At 38.9% G+C, this 22,387-nt stretch overlaps 1 protein-coding gene across 1 annotated transcript; it reads right to left on the bottom strand.

Annotated features, from left to right (window-relative positions):
• Positions 1 to 206: 206 nt before the first annotated feature.
• RNF103 (ring finger protein 103) lies at positions 207 to 21,105 on the bottom strand. Its single transcript, XM_082743471.1, has 4 exons — positions 20,870 to 21,105; positions 18,180 to 18,319; positions 9,217 to 9,332; positions 207 to 2,222 (listed from the first exon to the last, which is right to left on the bottom strand). Exons 1-4 carry the CDS (start codon positions 21,093 to 21,095, stop codon positions 647 to 649), a joined length of 2,058 nt encoding a protein of 685 aa, XP_082599597.1. The 5' UTR covers positions 21,096 to 21,105; the 3' UTR covers positions 207 to 646.
• Positions 21,106 to 22,387: the final 1,282 nt, after the last annotated feature.

The raw sequence follows: 22,387 nt of genomic DNA, 5'->3' as shown, positions 1-22,387 counted from the left end.
ATGAAATTCTTTTCCATCAAGCTAACCAAGCTAAGAGGCTGATTAATGCCACCTCTGGCTAGTATTGGCAACATAATTCATCTTTTTGTTTTTCCTCATGAGTCAAGGATCATGTCTGACCTACCTGTAAAATTAACAAACTAGCAAAACACCTATAGCATTCAGCCACCTCATCAAAACAATTTAACATTGGAAAAGCTGTAATCTTCTGGTTTTAAAATAATTTATTTCATAGGTCTGTTTTAATTTCATGTCTCAGAGCATACATTATTTAACCAAGAGGTGCTGGACAGAGATTGTAAAAAGGGAGGAAACATTTAGGATAAGAAACTGCCTCAATTCCATTAGAATTTGATCCTACCTTGTAAAGTCTTGCTAGGATAAATTTCTATCATACTTCTTTTGTGCTTACAAAAAACATTAACTTCTGAATTTCCAATGTTGTAAATAAAAATTTTTACAATTAAGTATGCATTCAATTGACACACAAGGCAACCAAGTAATTGTCATCAACATTAGCATAATGTGTATTTCCTGTCACTGCACTAACATTAAACTAAACTTCAAACCACAAAAACATTGTGACTAACATTAAAAAGGCAAGCTGTAAGATACTCAAAGCTTATAAAGGACAAATTGCACATAGTTAAGATGGGACATCATTTGACAAGGGCTGGTGTTGTGCATATGGCTGCTTTTTTTTATAAGAAGGCCACCGGCAAACAGGGCAACAGTGTCGGCCTCCAGCCAACCACATCACAATGCAATTCTGATGGAACACATGACCACAAGGCAACCCCATTAGCAAACATCCATCTTCAAAATTCTCTAGGCAAACAACACATTCAGTACAGTGCAGCATATCAGCAGGCCAAGTTAACCAATCAGGTTCCATATCTTCATTAGTATTATATGATCCATATGACCTCCCCTTCCTTTCATACGGGCTGGTCTGACAATATTTATTGGCACATGAACAAGCCTCAGCATCACAGTGACTTGTTCTTCCTGGAGAATTGTGAACTATGCTTTGCTTATCTTCAAATACTTCCTTTTCACTGCTAAAAGTGTCTGTGCTCTCGCTATCTGAGTCATTTTCAATATCTTGAGAACCCTCCGACATTTCCTCTTCAGACTGGACTCCAAGACATTTAAATCGCCACATTGGCAAATTTTTTATGTAATCAGTTGGTATCAGAGGGTGAAGCCAAAGGTCAGGGAAAGCTAAGCGCTCCAAGAATAAGTCAGGGTCTTCGTCCCAATCAGATTCTACAGGAAAGTTCTGAAAAGAAGCAATCGGGTGGAAGAGGTAGCTGGTGTACCAGTCCCACAGACTTGATAACCATTCTAAGTTATTGGCATTGACTTCATCATTGTTGTTGTTGCGCCGTCTCTTCTTCTCAAAGTAATCGATTAGTAAACCATGTCCAAGGTACGTACTGAGAAACAGGGCTGGGTGCGAAGAATAGAACATCCAGTCTGCCCTCACCCATGAAGCCAGTGTGGTTGTATTGGAATATCGCAACAATTTTAAGCTATATTCATAAAAGCTATCTAGGTAAGGGAGCTGTAAAAAGCCCAACACAGGTAGCCAGGAAATAATTAATAGAGAATTATATGTCCCTAAAGTGCTTATGAGAACCACAAATCGCTTTATGGTTGCTCCTTGTGTGATAAATAAGTCCATCCAAGCCATAAGATTAACTAGAACCAAGCTCAAAACAAACAGATCATTTACTTCAGGTTGCAATGAGCGCAAGAATGAATCCATGGCCTGAAGGGATATAAATTCACCTGTGTGGTTTCCGTATCTGTAAATTCCTTCAGGAGTTCTAAGAATGTATGACGGCATGTTATATACACCAATATCTGTCATGTAACTCTTATTGTCCCAATTTTCCACATTAACAAAAATAAACTCAACTCTTCCAGTAAACTTTATACTTAGTGCAGAGAAGAAAGCTGGGGGTTGGTCAAGGTTTGCAAATAGGTATATTTTTACCCAATACTGATCACTTTTATTCCATTCTTCTTTCAAATGTTCAGCATTATAAATGGTTTTGATCCGAGATGCTGCGTGAGCAGTTATCCACTTAAAAATGTGCTCTACTTCAATTTTGCGTCCACTATATTCTTTAAGCATGACTTTCCCTTTAGAAGTGCTTGTTTGTGGGACAGACATAATGAGTGTGGATCGTACCCAGCCTCTTCTCCTGCAGTATCTGTAAGAGAGTAAACTTTAAGTGAAAGGTAGGCTCATGGATGAGCTAGCTTGCTCATCTTCACTGTCGCACAATTTGTTTTCCCCTAATGAACTTCTTTGGCACTGAAAGATACTCTCTCCCCAAAACCAAATAACGTCCAAATAATCAAAGCAGTACCAATACCTGGCAGTCATACAAAAACAAAAGCAAGCTCTCTTTTTGTAGTTTTGTTTCATATCTGTTATTTTTTTTTTTTAAGAAAAGGCTTTAGTCAAGGAAATCAGTAAATACTTCAGCATTTTTTATGTGCCTACTACTTCATTATGTGCTTATAAGATCAAAAAAAAAAAGGAAAATAATTCTTGTTCATAAGGAATTTAAAATCCCAATAAGGAAACAAAACAGAAATATAAAACCGTATATATTCAATTACTAAATAAGGTAAAAAAAAAAAAAAAGGTTAAAAAAAGGAATATCACTGAGAGTTTGAGCTGGTGAAGATGTCATGAAAGGTTTGGGAACTGAATGAGGTCTTGAAGGTGGTTAGATTCAGATGGGCAAAGAAGAGAGAATAGATTATCCTACATGCCAAGTCCCTGACTTGAATGCAAGCTCCTTGAGGGTAGGAGCCAAGCTCTACCCACTTATTAACCCAAGCACCCACATGATACCTGACACACATGGGCATGGTAAAAAGCAATTCATACAAAAGCTCACCTAAGAAGGAGCAAGTCCCATACTTTCTTGTACTCTTTCATCCCTTTAATGAAGATTATGAAGAGGAGTATTTAATGCAGATGAAACAAAGTAAGTTTTCAGATTAAGAAGAGATTCAGTTAGAGGATGAGTAAGTATAGAAGAATTTAGCTAAAATTAAATCATTTGTTTTTTTTTTTTAAAGATTTTTTTTTTTTTTTACTTGAGAGAGAAAGTGAGAACAAGAGAGACCATGAGTGGGGTGAGGGACAGAGGGAGAAGTAGGCTCTCTGCTGAGCAGGGAGCCTGATGAGGGGTTCAATCCCAGTACCCCAGGATCATACCCTGAGCTAAAGGCAGATGCTTAACTGACTGAGCCACCCAGGCACCCCCATTTGTTTAGATTTAACCAGTGTGGTCATGACTCCAATCCTTTTGGAAATGGACAAGTTCTTGCTATATAATTCGTGACATCACCTTCCCCCTAAAAAACTAGATGAGAAATAAAAGGAAATACTGAAAAACCAAATCAGTTGTTGTAGGACAGTGGAGAGATTGTAGGTGCAGCATTTCCCATTTTTTAAAAAAATGTATTTTTTCCCCAAAAACCTACCATGTGAAGTTTTATGATATGTAAATTTAACTCAATAAAGTTGGAAAAAATAAAATCTACCATGCAGGTACAATTTTTTTCATTACAGATTTGTAAATGGATAGTAATGAATATTTAACCTCTTATTTTGCTATTTAAAATATTGATATAAAAATCATAAAATCAGGACGCCTAGGTGGCTCAGTGGGTTAAGCCTCTGCCTTCGGCTCAGGTCATGATCTCAGGGTCCTGGAATGGAGCCCCACATTGGGCTCTCTGCTCAGCGGGGAGCCTGCTTCCCCTTCTCTCTCTGCCTGCCTCTCTGCCTGCTTGTGATCTGTCAAAAAATAAATAAAATCTTAAAAAAAAATCATAAAATCTTAAGTGTTACATTTTACTTAGTAAACATGGATTATGTGTGTGTGTGTATACTTCATCATGTGTGTGTATACACACACACACACACACATATATTTTAAGTTTGATTTATTTTAAGTAATCTCTACACCCAATATGGGGTTCAAACTCAGGACCTTTATATCAAGAGTCACATGCTCCTCTGACTAAGCCAGCCAGGTGCCCCAACATGTATTATATTTTATTGAAATAAGCACACTACACATTTATATGATCAGAGTGAAAGTCTCAACATAGGTCATATGGTTTTGTATTGATAATACAATTAGTTGTATCTCAGGAATTTTGTGATACAAATTCAGATAAGTGAAGAGAGTATGTTATGTCATAAAGACAAGGTTAGTAATGACTCTAAGAAACTACCTGGGTGACTCAGAATCACAGACCATGATTCAGCTTCTTGTTGAGTTGATTCACTTCCTTAACAGTATAGATTCCACTAATATCAATACTGCTTTAAGTGAAATGGTTCTAGAATTATGAATTCCTACAAAGAAAATATCCTGTATCCCTTAACCCTGTATTTGTAAAATGCAAAGTAATAATTCATTGACATGAATTCTATTTTTACCCTCCACCCCGAGAAGCAATAAGTCAAATAGATAATTGCCTTATTTACATCTTAAATATTTTTAAGTAGCTTTAATTTTTAAATTTCATATGACACTTGTGATGACACATTTCTACTCATGGTCATTCTTTTTAATCTTTCTATAACTATCTCAGAGAATATTGGCTACTGAGTTGTGCCATAAATTAAACGCCAATTTTCTGACAGGAAACCTTACTCTATAAAATAGGCAAAGAAGGTCTTAGTGCATACATTTCTTCATGTAAAAAAAAAATGTATCACATGCTTTCTTTTCAGTTCACAGTTGGGTGACGGCTTTAAGGTCACCCTGATTGATAATACCATAAAAATAACCTCTAGTTCTTCAAGTAAGCCTTTTGAGATCTCTTAGAGAATTTGAAGACTAAAAATGATAGAAAACATGGTTAGTTTGTTACTCCAGTTTCTTGTGTGACATTCAGTACTTAAAAAGAAACCTTAGTGTTTCTGTTTAGGCAATGTGGTTTCTTCAGATGAGGTCAGTGGCCTCACTGACGTTGCAGGCCTGCTCTCCCATCTCCCCTTCACTTTCCCTTCTCTGCTTATTCCACCGGCCCTCTACCCTTTCACTCTCACCATAAGCCCTCCTGACCCACTTGCTTTTCAGCTCCTGCAATTTCAATGTTCTCCATCTGCTCTTTACTATCCCCCATCTCTCCAACCCCTCAAAGACATACCCCACCTTGTTTTCTACTTTCTTCAAGAAAAGGCAAGAGAATAGATGTAACAGAGGGTTTTTTTTAGCCTTGTAAGCTATATTGCTTGATTGGAGAATGAGAGGTAAGTTGAGTATGTGAACAAAGAAATTAAAACTGCTGTCCAACAGAGTCAGGTGCTGCCCAAAGGTGGTAGCCCTGAATATTCTCAGGGCAGCTAACAAGGTCAGGAAAGTACTGCTATCCAACGGGACCAGCACATCAGAAGAGGGTGCCCTGAGACCACACCAGAGATGGAACTCCAGTAAAGAAACCAATACAAATAGTGGAGCAGAGAGCCCGGTGTCTATAAAAATCTGAAATGAAGATGATGACTTAATTATTCAACATATGATTAAAACACTTGCTGAAAAACATTATTCCCTGCCCGGTTATACATTCCCCCCTTTTTTTTTTAAAGTAGGCTCCACGCTCAACATGGAGCCCAGTGCAGGGCCTGAACTCACGACCCTGAGATCAAGACCTGAACTGAGACCAACAGGTGGACACTTAACAGACTGAGACACCCAGGCACCCCTGCATTGACATTCTGAACACACTTTTCCATATCTATTTTATTTTATTATTTTTTTCTTTTTTTTTTTTTAATATTTATTTATTTGAGCGAGAGAAAGTAAGACAGAGCATGAGCAAGGAGAAGGTCAGAGAGAGAAGCAGACTCCCCGTGGAGCTGAGAGCCCGATGTGGGACTCGATCTCGGAACTCCAGGATCATGACCTGAGCCGAAGGCAGTCGTCCAACCAACTGAGCCACCCAGGCGTCCCTCCATATCTATTTTATTCTTCTGTATCTCCAAAATCCTCACAAGGAGAAAAAAAATGATCCTGACTAAGCACAGCTTTTATGGCAACAACAGTTGTTACTCTGGTTGTAAGATCTTCCCAATAAAAGGAAATATGAATATGACAATACTGAAACTGATGAGTAGGGGTTCCTGGGTGACTCAGTGGGTTAAAGCCTCTGCCTTCAGTTCAGGTCATGATCTCAGGGTCCTGGGATCGAGTCCCACATCAGGCTCTCTGCTCAGCAAGGAGCCTGCTTCCCCCGCACCCCTGCCTACTTGTGATCTCTCTCCCTGTCAAAACAATAAAAAAAAATCTTAAAAAAAAAAAAGAAAAAAACTGATGAGTAACTATGCATCAAAACGTTCACCTTTGGATGAACCATACGTGCATGAGCAGAGGAAGGGGAAGGAGGAGAGGGAGAGGCAGAGAATTCCAAGCCGACTCTGCATTGAGCACAGAGCCCATCACGGGGCTTGATCTCATGACCCATGAGATTATGACCTGAATGGAAATAATAAGTCAGACGCTTAACTGACTGAGCCACCCAGGTGCCCTGAAAAGTGTCTTAATAACAAAAAATAGTTGCAATCAACAAAAAAAGCAAAATTTTCTTAAAAATAATCTGTTCTATCATAAATAAGAGGTGAGATTATTTGAAGATGAAGGATTTAGAGAAAAATATATGGAGGTTGCTTTTACTATCTCTTTACCATTCTTCAGCTAGTACAGACTCAGAGTTTTTCTAAAGAAAAGCTAGAAAAAGTTGCATTAAAATCTGTTAGACTCAATTATGATACTTCTGATGCATTCTGCTTTATAAGATTACACCAAAAAAAGTAAAATACTTACTGTTTCCTTCAGTTTTTCATATTAATAGATTATCATTTTCTGTTGTGCTTAGTTTATTTTTGAATTCTTAATGTTATATAACAATTTATATTAGACTATGTGTTTAACCTTTATATTTTCTAATCTATTTATAAGTTACAGTGTTGAAATGTATTAATTAGCTCATGGATTTTTTACAATCAATTCTGAATATTTTTTGAAAAACAGTGAATACTGGGAGCGCCTGGTGGTTCAGTGGGTTAAAGCCTCTGCCTTTGGCTCAGGTCATGATCCCAGCCCCACGTCAGGCTCTCTGCTCCGCAGGGACCTGCTTCTTCCTCCTTCTCTGCCTGCCTCTCTGCCTACTTGTGATCCCTGTCAAATAAATAAATAAAATGTTAAAAAAACAATTGTGACTTTTGGGATTACCTGAAAAAAAAATCAAAATATTGGTATTTTAATTTGTTCTGGTATAGCAATCACTAGTACGGGGGAGAAAGATCTTTCACTCAGAGACTATTTGGGAATGATGAGATCAGACCAAATGCAACTGCCTTTGATAAATAAAGGACAAAAGTAACAACAATTTCCTTTTCATCAGAACATTAACACTAGGGCTGTTCTGGACATTTCAACAAAAGGCATTAGATATGATCAAGATTCTGTGGTGAAGATGAGAATGCAAATTCTGTGGGTAGATGAGGAGACTGTGAATTAGGAGATACAAGAACTTTCTTTCTTATCTCCAGTTCTCTAGGGACTCTACACCTTAGGGTGTGGATCACACCCTATAATACCAGTAAGCAAAACAATCTTGAGGTAAAATGAAGCAAACATGGATTTAAAGAAGAAAGGAAAATCTGAGTAGTATAATACAGTAGTATTGAAGGGTTTTCTACAGCTAATGGGCTTCTCACTGGGGCCACATATAAAGGACACAGATGAATCAGATCTATTACTTACATTAGAAACTACCCAATGTTGTGGGGTTTTCTACATACACATCATATGTCCTATCCTCAGAACTAAACAGAACATGCTGTACATGCTAATCTTTTATTAAATATTTACTGAAAGAGTAATTAAATGAATGAATATATGTAAAAGTTAAAACTTGATGGCACTAGAAGTTGAAATAAAAAGCATTTTTTTTTTAAAGATTTTATTTATTAATTTGACAGAGAGAAATCACAAGTAGATGGAGAGGCAGCCAGAGAGAGAGAGAGGGAAGCAGCCTCTCTGCTGAGCAGAGAGCCCGATGCGGGACTCGATCCCAGGACTCTGAGATCATGACCTGAGCCGAAGGCAGTGGCTTAACCTACTGAGCCACCCAGGCGCCCTCTTTTTTTTTTTTTTTTAAGATTTTATTTATTTATTTGACAGAGATCACAAGCAGGCAGAAAGGCAGGCAGAGTGAGAGGGAAGCAGGCTCCCTGCTGAGCAGAGAGCCCGATGCGGGACTCGATCCCAGGACCCTGAGATCACGACCTGAGCCGAAGGCAGTGGCTTAACCCACTGAGCCAACCAGGCGCCCATAAAAAGCATTTCTTAAGAAAAAATTTTTTTAAAGATTTCATTAATTCATTTATTTGACAGACAGAGATCACAAGTAGACAGAGCAGCAGGCAGAGAGAGAGAGAGAGAGAGAGAGAGAGGAGGAAACAGGCTCCCCGCTGAGCAGAGCTCAATCCCAGGACCCTGGGATCATGACCCAAGCTGAAGGCAGAGGTTTTAACCCACTGAGCCACCCAGGTGCCCCCAAATAAAAAAGCATTTCAAAGAAATAATTTAATAATGAAGCAAGAAATAACACAACAGATAAAATACTGTAGATGATGACAAAAAAGAGAAATGCCTGCAAGGATTCTTGTCTGAGAAAATGGGAAAACAAAACAAAACACAACAGTAAAGAACAGAAAAAGGAAAGGTAGAAAGGGTACATGCCTGATGAAAGAAAAAAAGGATGAATCTCCATTTGGACAGTTTAGGGAGAGGAGTAGGGCAGATGGAAATGAGCATCCTCATGCAAAGCAGAGGTTAGAATTATGACAAAAGATTTCAATCAGTACAAAGCTATAAATGAGCTGAAGTCTTTTGGGGAAGAAAAGTGAAACTAGAAGGACTGACGACATAGTCTTGAGTCACCCCCACTAGAAAGAATATAGAAGAATGTGATAAAGTCATCTCAGAAAGAAAGTAAATAGCTGCCAGTTTATCAAAAACTATTAATCAAGCACCTGTATAACTAACAGTGTGCTAAACATTATAGTTAGCTTTTAGTTCAAAAAGACTTCTCATATCATTGTCTTCATTAGTTAAGACAATTCTGGTCAGAACTCAAATTCTAAGAAATGCCTAATCAACTCACCTGGGGTCACTGGAACAATTAAAAGTGCCTGTTCGTATTCCAAATCTTGACACCTTTTTCACCATTTTCTCCCAGTGGATTTTACCAACCAAGGGACTTCTGTCATTTGCTATGACCTGTTTGCCCAGAAAGAAAAACAGAAACTTTAATTACCTAAAATGAAATCGAACTAACCACTTACTATCTACAATACACTTTTATCTTTTGCAAAAAGATTCTGTTCCCAATTACATCATCACAGCAATTCTTGTAGAAAGAACTACTGTCCAGCTGAAAAGGCTTAAAACACTGAATACAGTGCATTAAACTTCCACACTCTGTGGCAGTTACATAGAAGGGGAATCAAAACCATATTAAAAAGCTAGCCACATTCTTCACCCTGTAGTTCTATTCTCTAGAAATAAGTTACACAGGAAGTAAATGGCCTTTGGAGGCATTTCTCGGCTCTAAAAATTTTAAACAATAATCCAAATAGAGCTTACTAGAAATTATCATATGTGGGCTCAATGAGTTCAAATTTCACTTTTTAAAAATATTATTAAGGATCCGAGAGTCAAACATATGTTTTCTATTAAACTATGCTTTAACTAAACCAATACTATTACTTCTACAGCTTTTTCTTAACAATCATGAAAAGGTTCAAACATATAAAAAAAAAAATTGCTGTAATGAATTCTACACTCTTGAACTTCTTCAAATTTGCAAATAGCTTTCAAACACAAGTAAGACTGGGAGAAGTCAAAGATATTTTAAAAAAAGAAAAGAAGGAAAAAGAAAAAACTCTAATAAGTTAACCTCCAAAATGAGTCATGGCTTTTTAGACTTTCTAATCGTTAACACCTTTTCCTTTTATTCCCTAATCTTTCTGCTTTGAATGAAGGCAGGACTTCAACAGACACACCAGTAAAAAACAAAATTATATGTTAAAAACAAAAACAACTGAATAGGAACTTAAAGGAAAGTCAAAATGTCTCTAGTCTTCACAAAACCATCTGTTTGATTTATTTTAAACCTAGGGTATATAGGCCAAGTTTATTTTTACAAAGGCTATGTAACTGATGTTATCTAATTCAAAATTACAACACAATACTCGGGGGCCCTTTCTAGGAGGAAGGGCCATTTTCATGTTCACAATGCCTCCAGGAAATGAAATCCCAGGTGCATGAGTGAAATGAGTGCCAATATATACCCCTGGGAGACAGTGGTACAGCTACCTCATTGTGGCCTCTCTGCTGGGAAGCCTAACAAAGGGCAGCAGAAAGAGACAGAGCATGTGGTGGTGACAAGTGACTTGAAATTCACTTTATGTCCACTAACCCCTGCCCTACACCATTGCTATCATCCCCACATCTATAGAGACTTATATGCTATACATAACATTTTGTAGTAACTCTGATGCTTCATAAATATACAAACATATACGCAATTTAGAGCATTAAACAAATGGTTATAATGTGCTTTTTAGTAAAAATAGAGGTCTTGTTGAGGGAGACATGAATTATTTATTCAAATGCTCAGATGGTGGAGGTAAGCAGAAAGAAGGTAATCTGAGGACATGAAAGCTCTTTCTGAGGAGGTTTATGCCAGTTATGTTACCCACTAAGTCCCTAGTTTTCATTTTTCCATGATCCAAAAGGTTTGGATACATTTTATCTGAATAATCAGGAGAAAAAGCAGGGCAGGCATTTCTCTTCCTTCCCCCCACCACTACTCAAGAGTCAATGTGGTAGTTCTTCTTTCCAACAAGTAATCAAAGAAATCTCAAACTTATTTTTCAGTTTACTAAGAAGGTTTAAGAAGTCTCCATGCAATCATATACCACTCTACTCCCTACTTTTTAAAATAACTCTTAAAGAACTTCTTTTCACTCCCATTTCCTGATCAAGGCTGCAAATGACCCAAACATTTCAGGTCAGTGTTTATAATGACATTGCACCAAGGGGTTAATTAAGAGGTTGTTCTAATCAATGTAAGTTATGGCCCTATATCTAGGGGCATCTTTCAGTGAATATCCTGTCCACTGTACAAGTATCTTTCAGACTTAAAAGAGTTCAATTCTAGGAAAAGAAGTAGGAATGAGAGGGGGACATTGGCAGGCACTGCTGGTTACAGCATAGGCCACACAAGTTTGTGATCAGAGGTAGGAACATCTGAGCAGGTGCATGACAATGTGTAACCCCAGGGCCTTATTTATTCAGCAAGCTGTACCCACACCTGCTTTTGAAGAGTTTAATCATCCCTAACACAGAGGGCCACACAAAAATGAAAACTCCTGTAGGCATTCATTGCATGAAAGCATTTTATTTAACTCTGAAGTTCTATTTATGCAATTAGAAATTGCTCTGTTCAATGTCCTATATAGTTCTATTATTCAACTTATGGCTTGGCATAAATTAAATTTTACAGAAGTTGAATTAGATCACCATTAAAAAATTTAATATTTTCACAAAATAACCCACCTGGCTGAGTCACATGGCACTAACAAATACTCTAGGCCTATTACTACTGTGTCACACCAGTAAGAGTTCCCAACTTACAGCTCATGTCCAAAAAGTATGCATGACGATTCTGAGTGGCACTCACATTGCTGGTCTTATTAAAAGTAGAGACATATTCCTTGGCAGTTCAGGAAAGATGTTGTGTTCTCTGTGGGAAATATTTTCAGGACTAGAAAAAAACTAATGAAAGTGCAGCCTGAGTTCCAAGTCTGGAACAGAGTTGGTAGCATAAGCTGGAAGTGAAGGAATCTTACCCTCTTTCTTCCCTAGTTATCTGCCTCTCTAACTGGCATCCCTACACTTGTTCACCATTGCATTTCCTGCAATTAATACAGTGTCTAATTCATCTGGGTACTCATTAAACGTGTATGCTGACCTAAATTATTTCAGCTTTTTACAGCTTAGTAACTTCATTCTTCTATATCTGACTAAAGTTCTCTAAAGCCACCAAATTTTTCTTATGTGTTATAAGTCCCTTCCCTAGCAACCTATCATCTGGAATATTTTCTGGACAAACATTAGCATAAACAGTACCTTGCTATGCAATTGTATATTAATGTTTTGGACCCCAGTCAGATATGCGGACTTTCAATTCAATGAATTTAAAAATACACTTTTTCCAGGGGTGCCTGGGTGGGTCAGTCAGTTAAGTGGCTGCCTTTGACTCAGGTCACGGTCCCAGGGTCCTGGGATTAAGCCTGGCATTGGGCTCACTGCTCAGCGGAGAGCCTGCTTCCCCCCCTCCTTCTGCCTAGGTTCCACTTCACAGTCTAATAGAGTTCTTTAGCATCAAGATGTTAGCACCATCACGGGCCATCTAACTCAGCTGAAAGATAATCATATACTAAGATTTTTACTGGTCTACACATTTTAATAAACCAAACTCTAAGCTATCTTAAGGCAAAGGCTATAGTTTATTCACCTTTGTGCCCTCAGTGCTAATCCCAAGGTTCAGTTGGCTCACATTAGATTTCAAAAAATATTTGTTACATGGTTAGATGAATGGATGAAACCAATGGTTTGCTGGTAGACATTTAATAACTAGCTCTCCAAAAGAAAAAGGAACTTCTTATTTCTATTACTTGTTGATTTCCTTGGTATAAATACTACCATATGGTGATTTCAATTTCCCAACATGTTATCTCTGAACATGGAACTGGGAAGAGATGTTAACAATCAACCTTCATGAAGCAGTAGAAGTTGGCTCCAGCACACCACGCATGGAACTGTGTTGGATAATGTGTGATGCTAACTGCCCATATTCTCTGATGTCAAACTAGTGTGGTCCGGTTAAACCTTCAAAGAAAAACTGCACCTCAGGTTCTTATCTATTCCCTTCCTCCTGTATTACAGGTGTTACAATTGTATAAGAAAAAAACCATATACTTTTGCCTAATTTTTAGATGTGGGTTTTATTACTAATCAGAACATGTGCCATATAAATCTAGGCTAAATTAAATAACAAAACTCCATAGAACAGGAGTGCTAGGCTATGATATTTTCTGCATTTGTCAGTATTTCATTATTTTTTTTAAAGATTTTTTTATTTATTTGTCCGAGAAAGAAAGAAAGGGAGAGAGACAAAGCACAAGCAGTGGGGAGCAGGAGGCAGAGGAAGGAGCAGGTTCCCCACTGAGCAAGGTTTCCCACCACCTCCCTGACCCATGCAGGACTTGATTCCAGGACCGTGGGACTGTGAACTGAGTCAAAGGCAGATGTTTAAACCACTTGATCCACCCAGGTGTCCCCCTATATTTCATTACTAATGGGGAGTTTCTACTTTCAAAATCATAGCCCAACTTAAATAAATATATGCAAATTATATAAGATCATTAAAAGTGAGGACAAGTGATTGATTGACAGAAACAAAATTAAATGGCATTTAATTATTTCTTTGGTATCCCTACTAGCTTTCTTTATGAGTAAACAAAAGTAAAAGTTTTTCACTAGTATAAAATAAATGATAAAATGGCTTACCATGTATTTTACCTTTAGGGTAGTGTCAAGAAAGACACTTATTTACTTTAACAAGTTTTAAGACAGCTATTAACTCTTTTTAGCCAAACACGAAATATAGTAACATAATACTTCAGCAAATATTGACCCAAAGCTTTACTTTAAATCACATGATGTTTTTCACTGCTACCTCAATTCTAGTGACGTTAAATTCCTTATGATGGGGATAAAGCCAGTAGGGAACAAATATCACAGTCCTTCTTTGAACAAGGTGAGAAAGGAGAAACAGAAATGTTAAGATAAGGATGAACCCATAAAACCCACAGAGCATGCTAACTTTTCCATTTCAGAAGCCTAACCACTATTCCATCTGCCTCTCTAAGCGTTTTTTGAACAGGAAAAAAAAAAAAAAGTAACTATCTTTAATTTGTGGCGCTCAGAAGATTGGGTGGTGGTAAAAACCAAAGAATTCACAACACTAAGTGATAAATAACTGAGGAGAGATATGAGCTGAGGAAAACTCAGAATGTTACAAAGAACTGTTAGAAAAAAAGAGGACTCAGTTGTTCCATGGGTTACATAGTATACTGATGATAAAGATGTCCCATATGTGTTGCTGCCTGGAAAACTAAAATTAGCTCTTTTCTTTTCATCTCATATTACAGAGAATACAGGACAGACATGGAAAACCTTGACATGAAAAGGAGCATCCTAATACTCTGGTTCAATGTAAAGATAATTCATGAGCATGAATACATCTTAAAACAATTAAGAAGAGAAAAATAAAAAGGCCATTAACATGTATCATGCAGAAAATAAAAGCATGAATTGCACATAAGATACAAATAATAAGAAATATAGAAAGAATTAAATAAACTATACAAATTCAATTTTTCTTGTGTAGTATCACAATTCCATATGTTTGTCACCAAAAAAGATAATCAACCTAGGTTACCAATCTATAATCTATAATCAACCCAGATTACTAATCTACTCCAGAAAAATGAAATGACCACGTGATAGAATTACTAAGTCATATACCCATTTATTAAAGTTACATTTTCCCTAAATAAGCAAATCCAGACATCCTTTCAATGACATGATTTATAAATCTAAAGTGTTTATTATCAGTTATATGCCATCTAGCATATAACAAATATACATAGCATATAGCAAAAATACATTTTTTTCTCAATAAATACAAAAGAAAACCACAATTCATGGGAGTAAGGAATAATATTAGAAAAGTGGGAGGAAAGGAAAGAACTCTGATGTGCTTCAATATTTCTTACACAGCATACCTAAAATAAAAGCAATCTAAGGAGGATTGAACTGGCCAGGATCTATGCATGACAAAAATTTTTTTTAAAAATGACAGAGCAAACTGAAATTAGTCAGGTTCTTTTAAAGTAAATAGAAACGAATAATTCAAATCACTAAGAAAATTTTTTACAGTTATCATAAATATGACCTGAGCTGAAAGAATGACAAGCAACCAAGAGAATACTTATCTTGTTTCTAGCAGACATTTTCAATTTAAAAACAAAAACCAACAGCCCTCTCTTAAGAGCTAAAACCAATGTTTGTGCTAATTAGCTTAGCTGGTGACTTCAGAATGCCAGAAGACAGGGTTTCAATCTCAGTCTTCTCAGTTGTCCTGCCAGAGATGATTGTTCTAACCCAAGCCAGGCATCTGACAGATGTAAGTGACTGGCCCCAAGGGACACAAGCCAGACACTGGTGGTCAGTGCAAACACTGAATGTCATTAGAAAAATTAAATGTATGTCCTACTATCATTAACACATGGAAAACCACATACATATATTCCATTTTCCTTAAGAGTCATTTTTCAACTACTAATACCTTGTGAGGCTTAAAAAATATTTGAGAGGAAAATAATTTAGTGATTAGAATTTATAATGCTAACATTCACTATCATTCATTATTTGTTCTACATTTCACTCAGGTGTCCCTTTATCAGAATTTTTTTGCCACTCTCTATCTCCTTATTCTTCTTTTTAGTATTTTCCACTAACTTGATGCTATATTAAATATTTACTTATGTATTGCATACCTCTCCCAACTGGAATGTGAGGTGCCTGAGAAAGCAGGGACTTAGCCTGATGTATGTTCCTGGTATATCTCCAGGGCCTGGCATACAACTAACTGCTAAATAAACTAGTTGAATTTTGTCACCTATTAACAGAGTTTAATTTATGTTTATCTGTATTATTATTTTTTAATTTTATTTATTTATTTAAGAGAGAGAGAGAGGGAGAGAGAGCAAGCAGAAGAAGAGGCAGAGGAGGAGAGGGAGAAAGAATGTGAAGCAGGCTCCACGCTCACATGAGGGGCTTGATTCCACAACTGTGAGATCATGACCTGAACTGAAACCAAGAGTCAGAAGCTTAACCAACTGAGTTACCTTGACGCCCCCACAGTTATCTTTTTTTTTCCCCTCAAGATTTTATTTATTTATTTGATAGAGAGAGAGATCACAAGTAGGCAGAGAGATAGGCAGAGAGAGAGGGGAAGCAGGCTCCCTGCTGAGCAGAGGCTTAACCCACTGAGCCACCCAGGCACCCCCCGACAGTTATCTTTAATAGAACATTAAAGAGCAGTGAGGGTGCCTGGGTGGCTCAGTGGGTTAAGTGTGTGCCTTTGGCTCAGGTTACTCTCAGGGTCCTGGGAACCAGTCCCATATTGGGCTCCCTGCTCAGCTGGGAACCTGCTTCTCCTGCTTACGCATGTTCTTTCTCTCTCTCTCAAATAAGTAAATAAAAGCTTCTTTTAAAAAGTCTTAAAAAAAAAAAAAGAACATTAAAAAACAGTAGATCATTTATAAGCCTAGAATATATGTTAATTAGTGAACCAGAATGTGTTCATTGTCTACAGGCAGAATCCTACATACCAAAAGAATATTTAAACTTTGACATGGCTTTTTCAAGTCTGGAAGGTGTTCAGCATCTATTTATCATTCATCTTTATGGGATCACTCAATGTATGGAGACACATTTAGATAGAGAATACAGATAAATGGGACAGGCGATTCAACTCAGTATCAGTAAATAAAATTAAAAATTATCAAAGCCAACAAGTCTTTCTTGATCAGACCATCAGATATAAATATCTGGGAAAGGAAATGGAATAACTATTTACTTATGAATTAAAGCTTTAGAGATGCTAGTTTATTTTTCAAACACAATTAATTGACAGAGAAATAAACTAGAATTTGATGGATAATCCACAGACTACACCCATAACCTCCCAGGTTCTCCCTTTGCTGAATTTAAAAATTACAGAATTAGTGTATTTGACAGGTAAAAGGTCAAACACAATTGGAAGACTGCATGTCAAGGAAAGTGATGAATAGCTTATGTAATCACCTGAAGAATTCCCAAACCTCAACTCTTTAACCTTTAACTCCGTGGACCACAGTATTATTCCACTCTCTTTACATGTATATGTTTTATTTGAGGCCAGGTACAAGACAAAATCTGTCTATCCATAATTATATTGCAAATCTATGACAGGACCAGATCTGCATCTAAGGTCTCTGAACTCCTAGCTTTTTTTTACTATGTTTTGACATTACTGTCCTCAGAAAGAAATATGAAGAAGCTGTGAATCTAACTTAGCCAACCCCAGAGTGAAATGACAAGAGTACTAGACAAGAAATCTGGGGCCCTGGGATTTGATCCTGATTCAATAATCATAATTTTAGCGAAAATCATGCTGTTAATTTATTTGATATTTTACTTTAAGTGATCTTATATTTTTAAAAATTTAACTTTAGCCTTGTCCTAAATAATATTTATGAAATTACATGTTCAATATAATACTGACTAATTTGCATTAAAATCCATAAATGATAATGTATGCCCACTCATTTACCATGAGTGATATATAAAGCACACTCTGTGAAACATAAAAGACTATTTTTTAGGCCCTTCATAGCTCTACATAGCTCTAATATGCTAATTAAATTTCACAGTTTTGATATCACAAGAATTTAGGGTTTAAAATGATCATTTCATCAATTTCACAAGCTGAGTAATGAGCACTCCCCACCATTCCCCACAATATCTCATCCTCTATAGTCATGAAGTTGGCTATTTCCCCAATAGAAGGATTTTCTTATTTTGATTTCCAGGTTCTTCCTTTAGATACAAAAACCGCTTGGATCACTGAATTAAAAACTGTTAACCAAAACTGAAACAGTGCAAATAGCTCAACAAAAGGAATATATCTGTGTAGTTCTTACTTTAATGAAGATCCAACAACTACAATGGATTTGTCAACTCTGTTTTCCCAAAGCTTTCTCTCCCCTCTCTTCAATTTTCATTTTCCTTGGTCTGCAAAACCTCTTTAAGAGGTCACTGGAGCCTCCCTATGTGGGCCGACTTATGTTTAAGAAAAATGACACAGGTACACAAAAGTGTCACTAGCTGGCGAGTGAATACTATTCCGGTGAAAAATAATTTTACTTCTATCACTGTTTCTTATACCTGAACCAGCCAGATGCCATCCTTTGTGTCTTCTACAAGCTCATAGAAGTGCATTTCACCACTGAAATTGGTACTAGAAACGGATTCAGATGCTTCTTCTTCCTTGAGGGCAGAATAGAGCTCACCTTCCATCAAGTCACCTGAAGAAATGAAAAAAATAACACCAGTTAGATTTCAAAAATTCTACATTCCCGGGGCACCTGGGTGGCTCAGTGGTTAAACGTCTGCCTTGGCCTCAGGTCATGAGCTTCCAGGTCAGTGGGGAGTCTGCTTCTCTCTCTCTCCCTCCGCCTCTCCCCTTGCTTGTGCTTCTTCTCCCTCAAATGAATAAAATCTTAAAAAAAAAAAATCTACATTCCCAACTTCAATAATTAATTCCATTTTACACTGTTAAAAGTCATATCACAGTACTTTCATCTCAGTCTATAGAAAAGAAAAGTAGAACCTGAATATACCCATTTAAGATTCACTCAGTAAATATGTCATAAGAACCTACTAGTATCAGGCAAATATGAACAGATAAAAATCCACCTTCTCATGGAGCTTATATTCTAGTGGGGTCATCACATAACCTGTTAGGAAATTACTTAATTTCCTGCTAAGTCCAAAAAGCCATCACGGTATTATTTAGTTTTGTGTGTAACATGCTGGGCTTCAAATAATTTTTAAACAGTATGATTTATATACTTCTGACTTATAAGATTTAGAAATGGGCTTATAGAATTTGCCATTATCACTTGCTTAAAATAGCATAAGGCTTTTAAGACTTGATGGTTAGATACAAAATATTACCTGTAAGAAAAAAAACCTCCACATTAATACTCAAATTTACAGTGTAAATTGAGAACTTGTGTCATCAAATAAAAAGTAAACACTACTGTCAAATTAATTTTTGCCTTAATGTAAAAACAAGCATGACTGCAGCAAAATCATTTCTAACAAACATTTAAATTATAAAGTTAAATTGCTACACCAAGACCTCTCTGCTATAAAATGTGTGATCCTAGTCATACTGTTGTGAGCTGTGTGTATTCTTTAAATGATATGCACATTCTTTGTATACCCACAGTGACAAGTATTTTTAGGCCCAAAGGAAGCAACACTAAATAAAAGTCAAAAGAAAAAAGTGTTACTAATTTTTTTACCATGAGAAATGATTTGGCTTTGGTAGTTCTGATACTTCTAAACCTAGAAAATTAATTTATTAGACATCTACTTTACTCCATTTCCCATCTCCCACCCCTGTGGTAGAAGTCACCATAAACCAGTGAGTAAACAAGAGGCAAGGAAAAAAAAATGGGTTTTACGTTTTCTTTAAAAAAAAAAAAAAAAAAAAAAAGCATCACATCTACAGAGGGTTCCCTCCTCTACTCCAGTAGAGAGATACAAATTTGACAACCCTCAACCTGCAAATATGTAGTGCTAAAGTCGTCTGAAGTTAGTATTCTTAATGGCTACAGGGTACTAAATAAGGAAAAAAACTATCTTGTAAAGGACACAGCAGACAGATATATTTGAAACAACAATAAAGATAACCATCAGTTTCAACTGCTTCCTACAGCAACCCAGAATGTCTTTCTCAAGTTACAGTACATTCCCCTTCTAGACATTTACCTAAACAAAGATATATTTTGTCCAGGGGTGAAAAAAAAATAACATATTTCTTATTCAATCCTACCCCCAAACCAACAATCACTGACAATACACTGCTTGAGATGTTAAATAAATATTCTCTTAGCTATTTCCATTCTATTTCTCATTCCATTTAAGTTGATGCAGCTGTATCCGACTTCTAAAAGGAAAAATAAAAGTTTACATCCAAGACATAAAGATTTTTTTAAACACTGACAGAAATATAAACTCTTCCAAAACAAAACAAGGTAGGCATTCACAAAACATATTCATTCACTTTATTTTCACCATAAAGTATGAAAAGCTAATACTGTATACAGTTAACACTTTCTCTATAAACTCATGATTTAAAATTTAAATCTTAGTCCTAAATGCCTCTTTGATATTAAGGATTCCAACATTTTTTCTTCCTATCATTATACTATGATTACTATCCTGACAAATACTGCTATCTACAGACAACGTTTTGGGGTTTTCCTTTTCTTATATCCCTATGAATTTCAACCGACAAATAATGCTTTCTAGTTTGCCTGCAACTGGGTGACAGTCTTTAATTTTAAAAAAATTGTTTCTTGGGCGCCTGGGTGGCTCAGTGGGTTAAGCCGCTGCCTTAGGCTCAGGTCATGATCTCAGGGTCCTGGGATCGAGTCCCGCATCGGGCTCTCTGCTCAGCAGGGAGCCTACTTCCTTCTCTCTCTCTCTGCCTGCCTCTCAGTGTACTTGTGATTTCTCTCTGTCAAATAAATAAATAAAATCTTTAAAAAAATAAAAATAAAAAAATTGTTTCTTAGTAAACAATGTTAAGAACTTGCACTTATATCTGTTTAAAAAACAAAGCTTAAAAAGACACAGCAACACCCGGGCAAATAATTCCAGTCCTCTTCTCAAAACTGGATTCACTTTTTTTTTTTTTTTGGTAGAAAACCTGGACAGCTCTCGGAGTAGTCGGCTTAACCCTTCCAGGTAATGTCTCATTCTGGAGGAAACAGCAAGAACGAGGAAGCCCAAGTCACCCCCTCCACCCGGTGGAGGGGACCCCAGGGGCGTCCCATACTCGCCTGACTTCTCCACCAGCTCCCGGACATCCTTCTTCTCGGGCAGCCCTGAATATCCCAACCCCCGGCACTCCAGAATGGTCTTCAGCTTCTTGAAGCTCAGCGCCACCGGATCCACCAGCTGGGTGGCCAAGATGCCAGTTTCATACCACACAATGGCCTCAAAAAACCTGGCCAGGACGAACAGGACCAGAAAATAGAGGAGCAGGAAGAATAGCTTCAGCCACATCTTCCCCTGCGTCTTCTCTCTTTACAGAGAGCTCGGAAGACGAAAAAGAGGGGCGCAGAGCGGGGGAGTGGGTGCTCACGCCCGCCGGGGCGCGGGCACTGTCCCAGCGTGGTCCGGCCTCGCCGCCCTCACTGTCGCGCCATCGCCGGCCGCGGGGCTGGGGGTTTGGCTCCCGGTGCGGGGGTGAGGAAAAGAGGAGGAGGGGCCCAGGCGCAGAGCCTCTCGCGGAGCCTTCCAGTCAGGAGATGAGAAGAATAAAAGGGAAAAAACTAGAAAAAGCCCATCAGTCAAACACCGAAAGGAGCGGGACGCGGGAGGGCCGGCGGGGAGGAACAAAACGAGGGACGTTACCCGGGCGGGGGGCACTGACCGAGGTGGCGGGTCGGCCTTCCAGCACCGTAATCTCAAGGGGAGGGAGGAGGCCCCCCCAAATCATTCAGATCCACAAAGGAAGCGGGGTTCTGGCGGGAGGCCGGGGCTGGAGGGGCGGCGAGCCCGGGAGGCGGTTGGGGCCGACCGGCGGCGGGCGGCGGCTGGTCAGGAGAGCGAGGCGCTCCGCCCGGCCAGGCCCCGGGCCCAGCTCGGGGAGGAGCGGCCGCCGCAGCGCAGCGCCGGGAGCCCAGGCCCCAGGCCCCGCCGGCCGCCCAGGATCCGCGAAAGGCGCGGCGAGCACCGCGGCGGCGGCTCCAGGTTCTCTCAGGCCGGCGGGCGGCGCCTTTCAGGCGGGCGGGCGGGCACCGCGGCCCAGCCCGGGAGGGGGCGTCGCGGTCTCTGCAGAGAGAAATAGGGCGCGCGGGCCGAAGAAGAAAAGCAAAAACAGGCCTGAGAGGGCTCCCCGGGCGGCCCTGGGGCGGCTTCCTGGCCTCGGAGCGCCCGCCCCGCTCAAATGGGCGGCGCGGGTCTCGGCCGCCGTCACCTACGCCCCCGCCACCTCGCGAGGCCGCGACGGTCGCCTCGGGAGCGGAGGATCAGCTGGGGCCGCGGCCCGGGCCGAGACATAACAACTGACGTCGGCGGCGGGGCGGGGCCTCGGGCGGGGCAGGGGCGGGGCAAGGGCGGGGCCACGATGGAGCGCTCGCCCCGGCCGCGTTGGGGACAAGTGGGCGTGGAGGGGGAAGCGGGCCGCTAAAGCAGGGGTCTGGAAAGCCGTGCGGGGCCGCAACCTCCGTTGGGCTTCAGAACAACTCCCAAAGTTGCCTGTCTGGTGCCTTCTTCACTCTTTCCTTTTGTCCTGAAGATGTTCAGCACATGATTTTGGGCTAAGGGTTGGACTTTGGACTCTGTCACTTTGT

Source organism: Mustela nivalis, assembly GCF_964662115.1.
Source record: "Mustela nivalis genome assembly, chromosome: 8".
Taxonomy (NCBI): Eukaryota; Metazoa; Chordata; class Mammalia; order Carnivora; family Mustelidae; genus Mustela; species Mustela nivalis.
The sequence above is the reverse complement of the archived record's forward strand: the minus strand, read 5'-3'. Positions and strand labels throughout refer to the sequence as shown.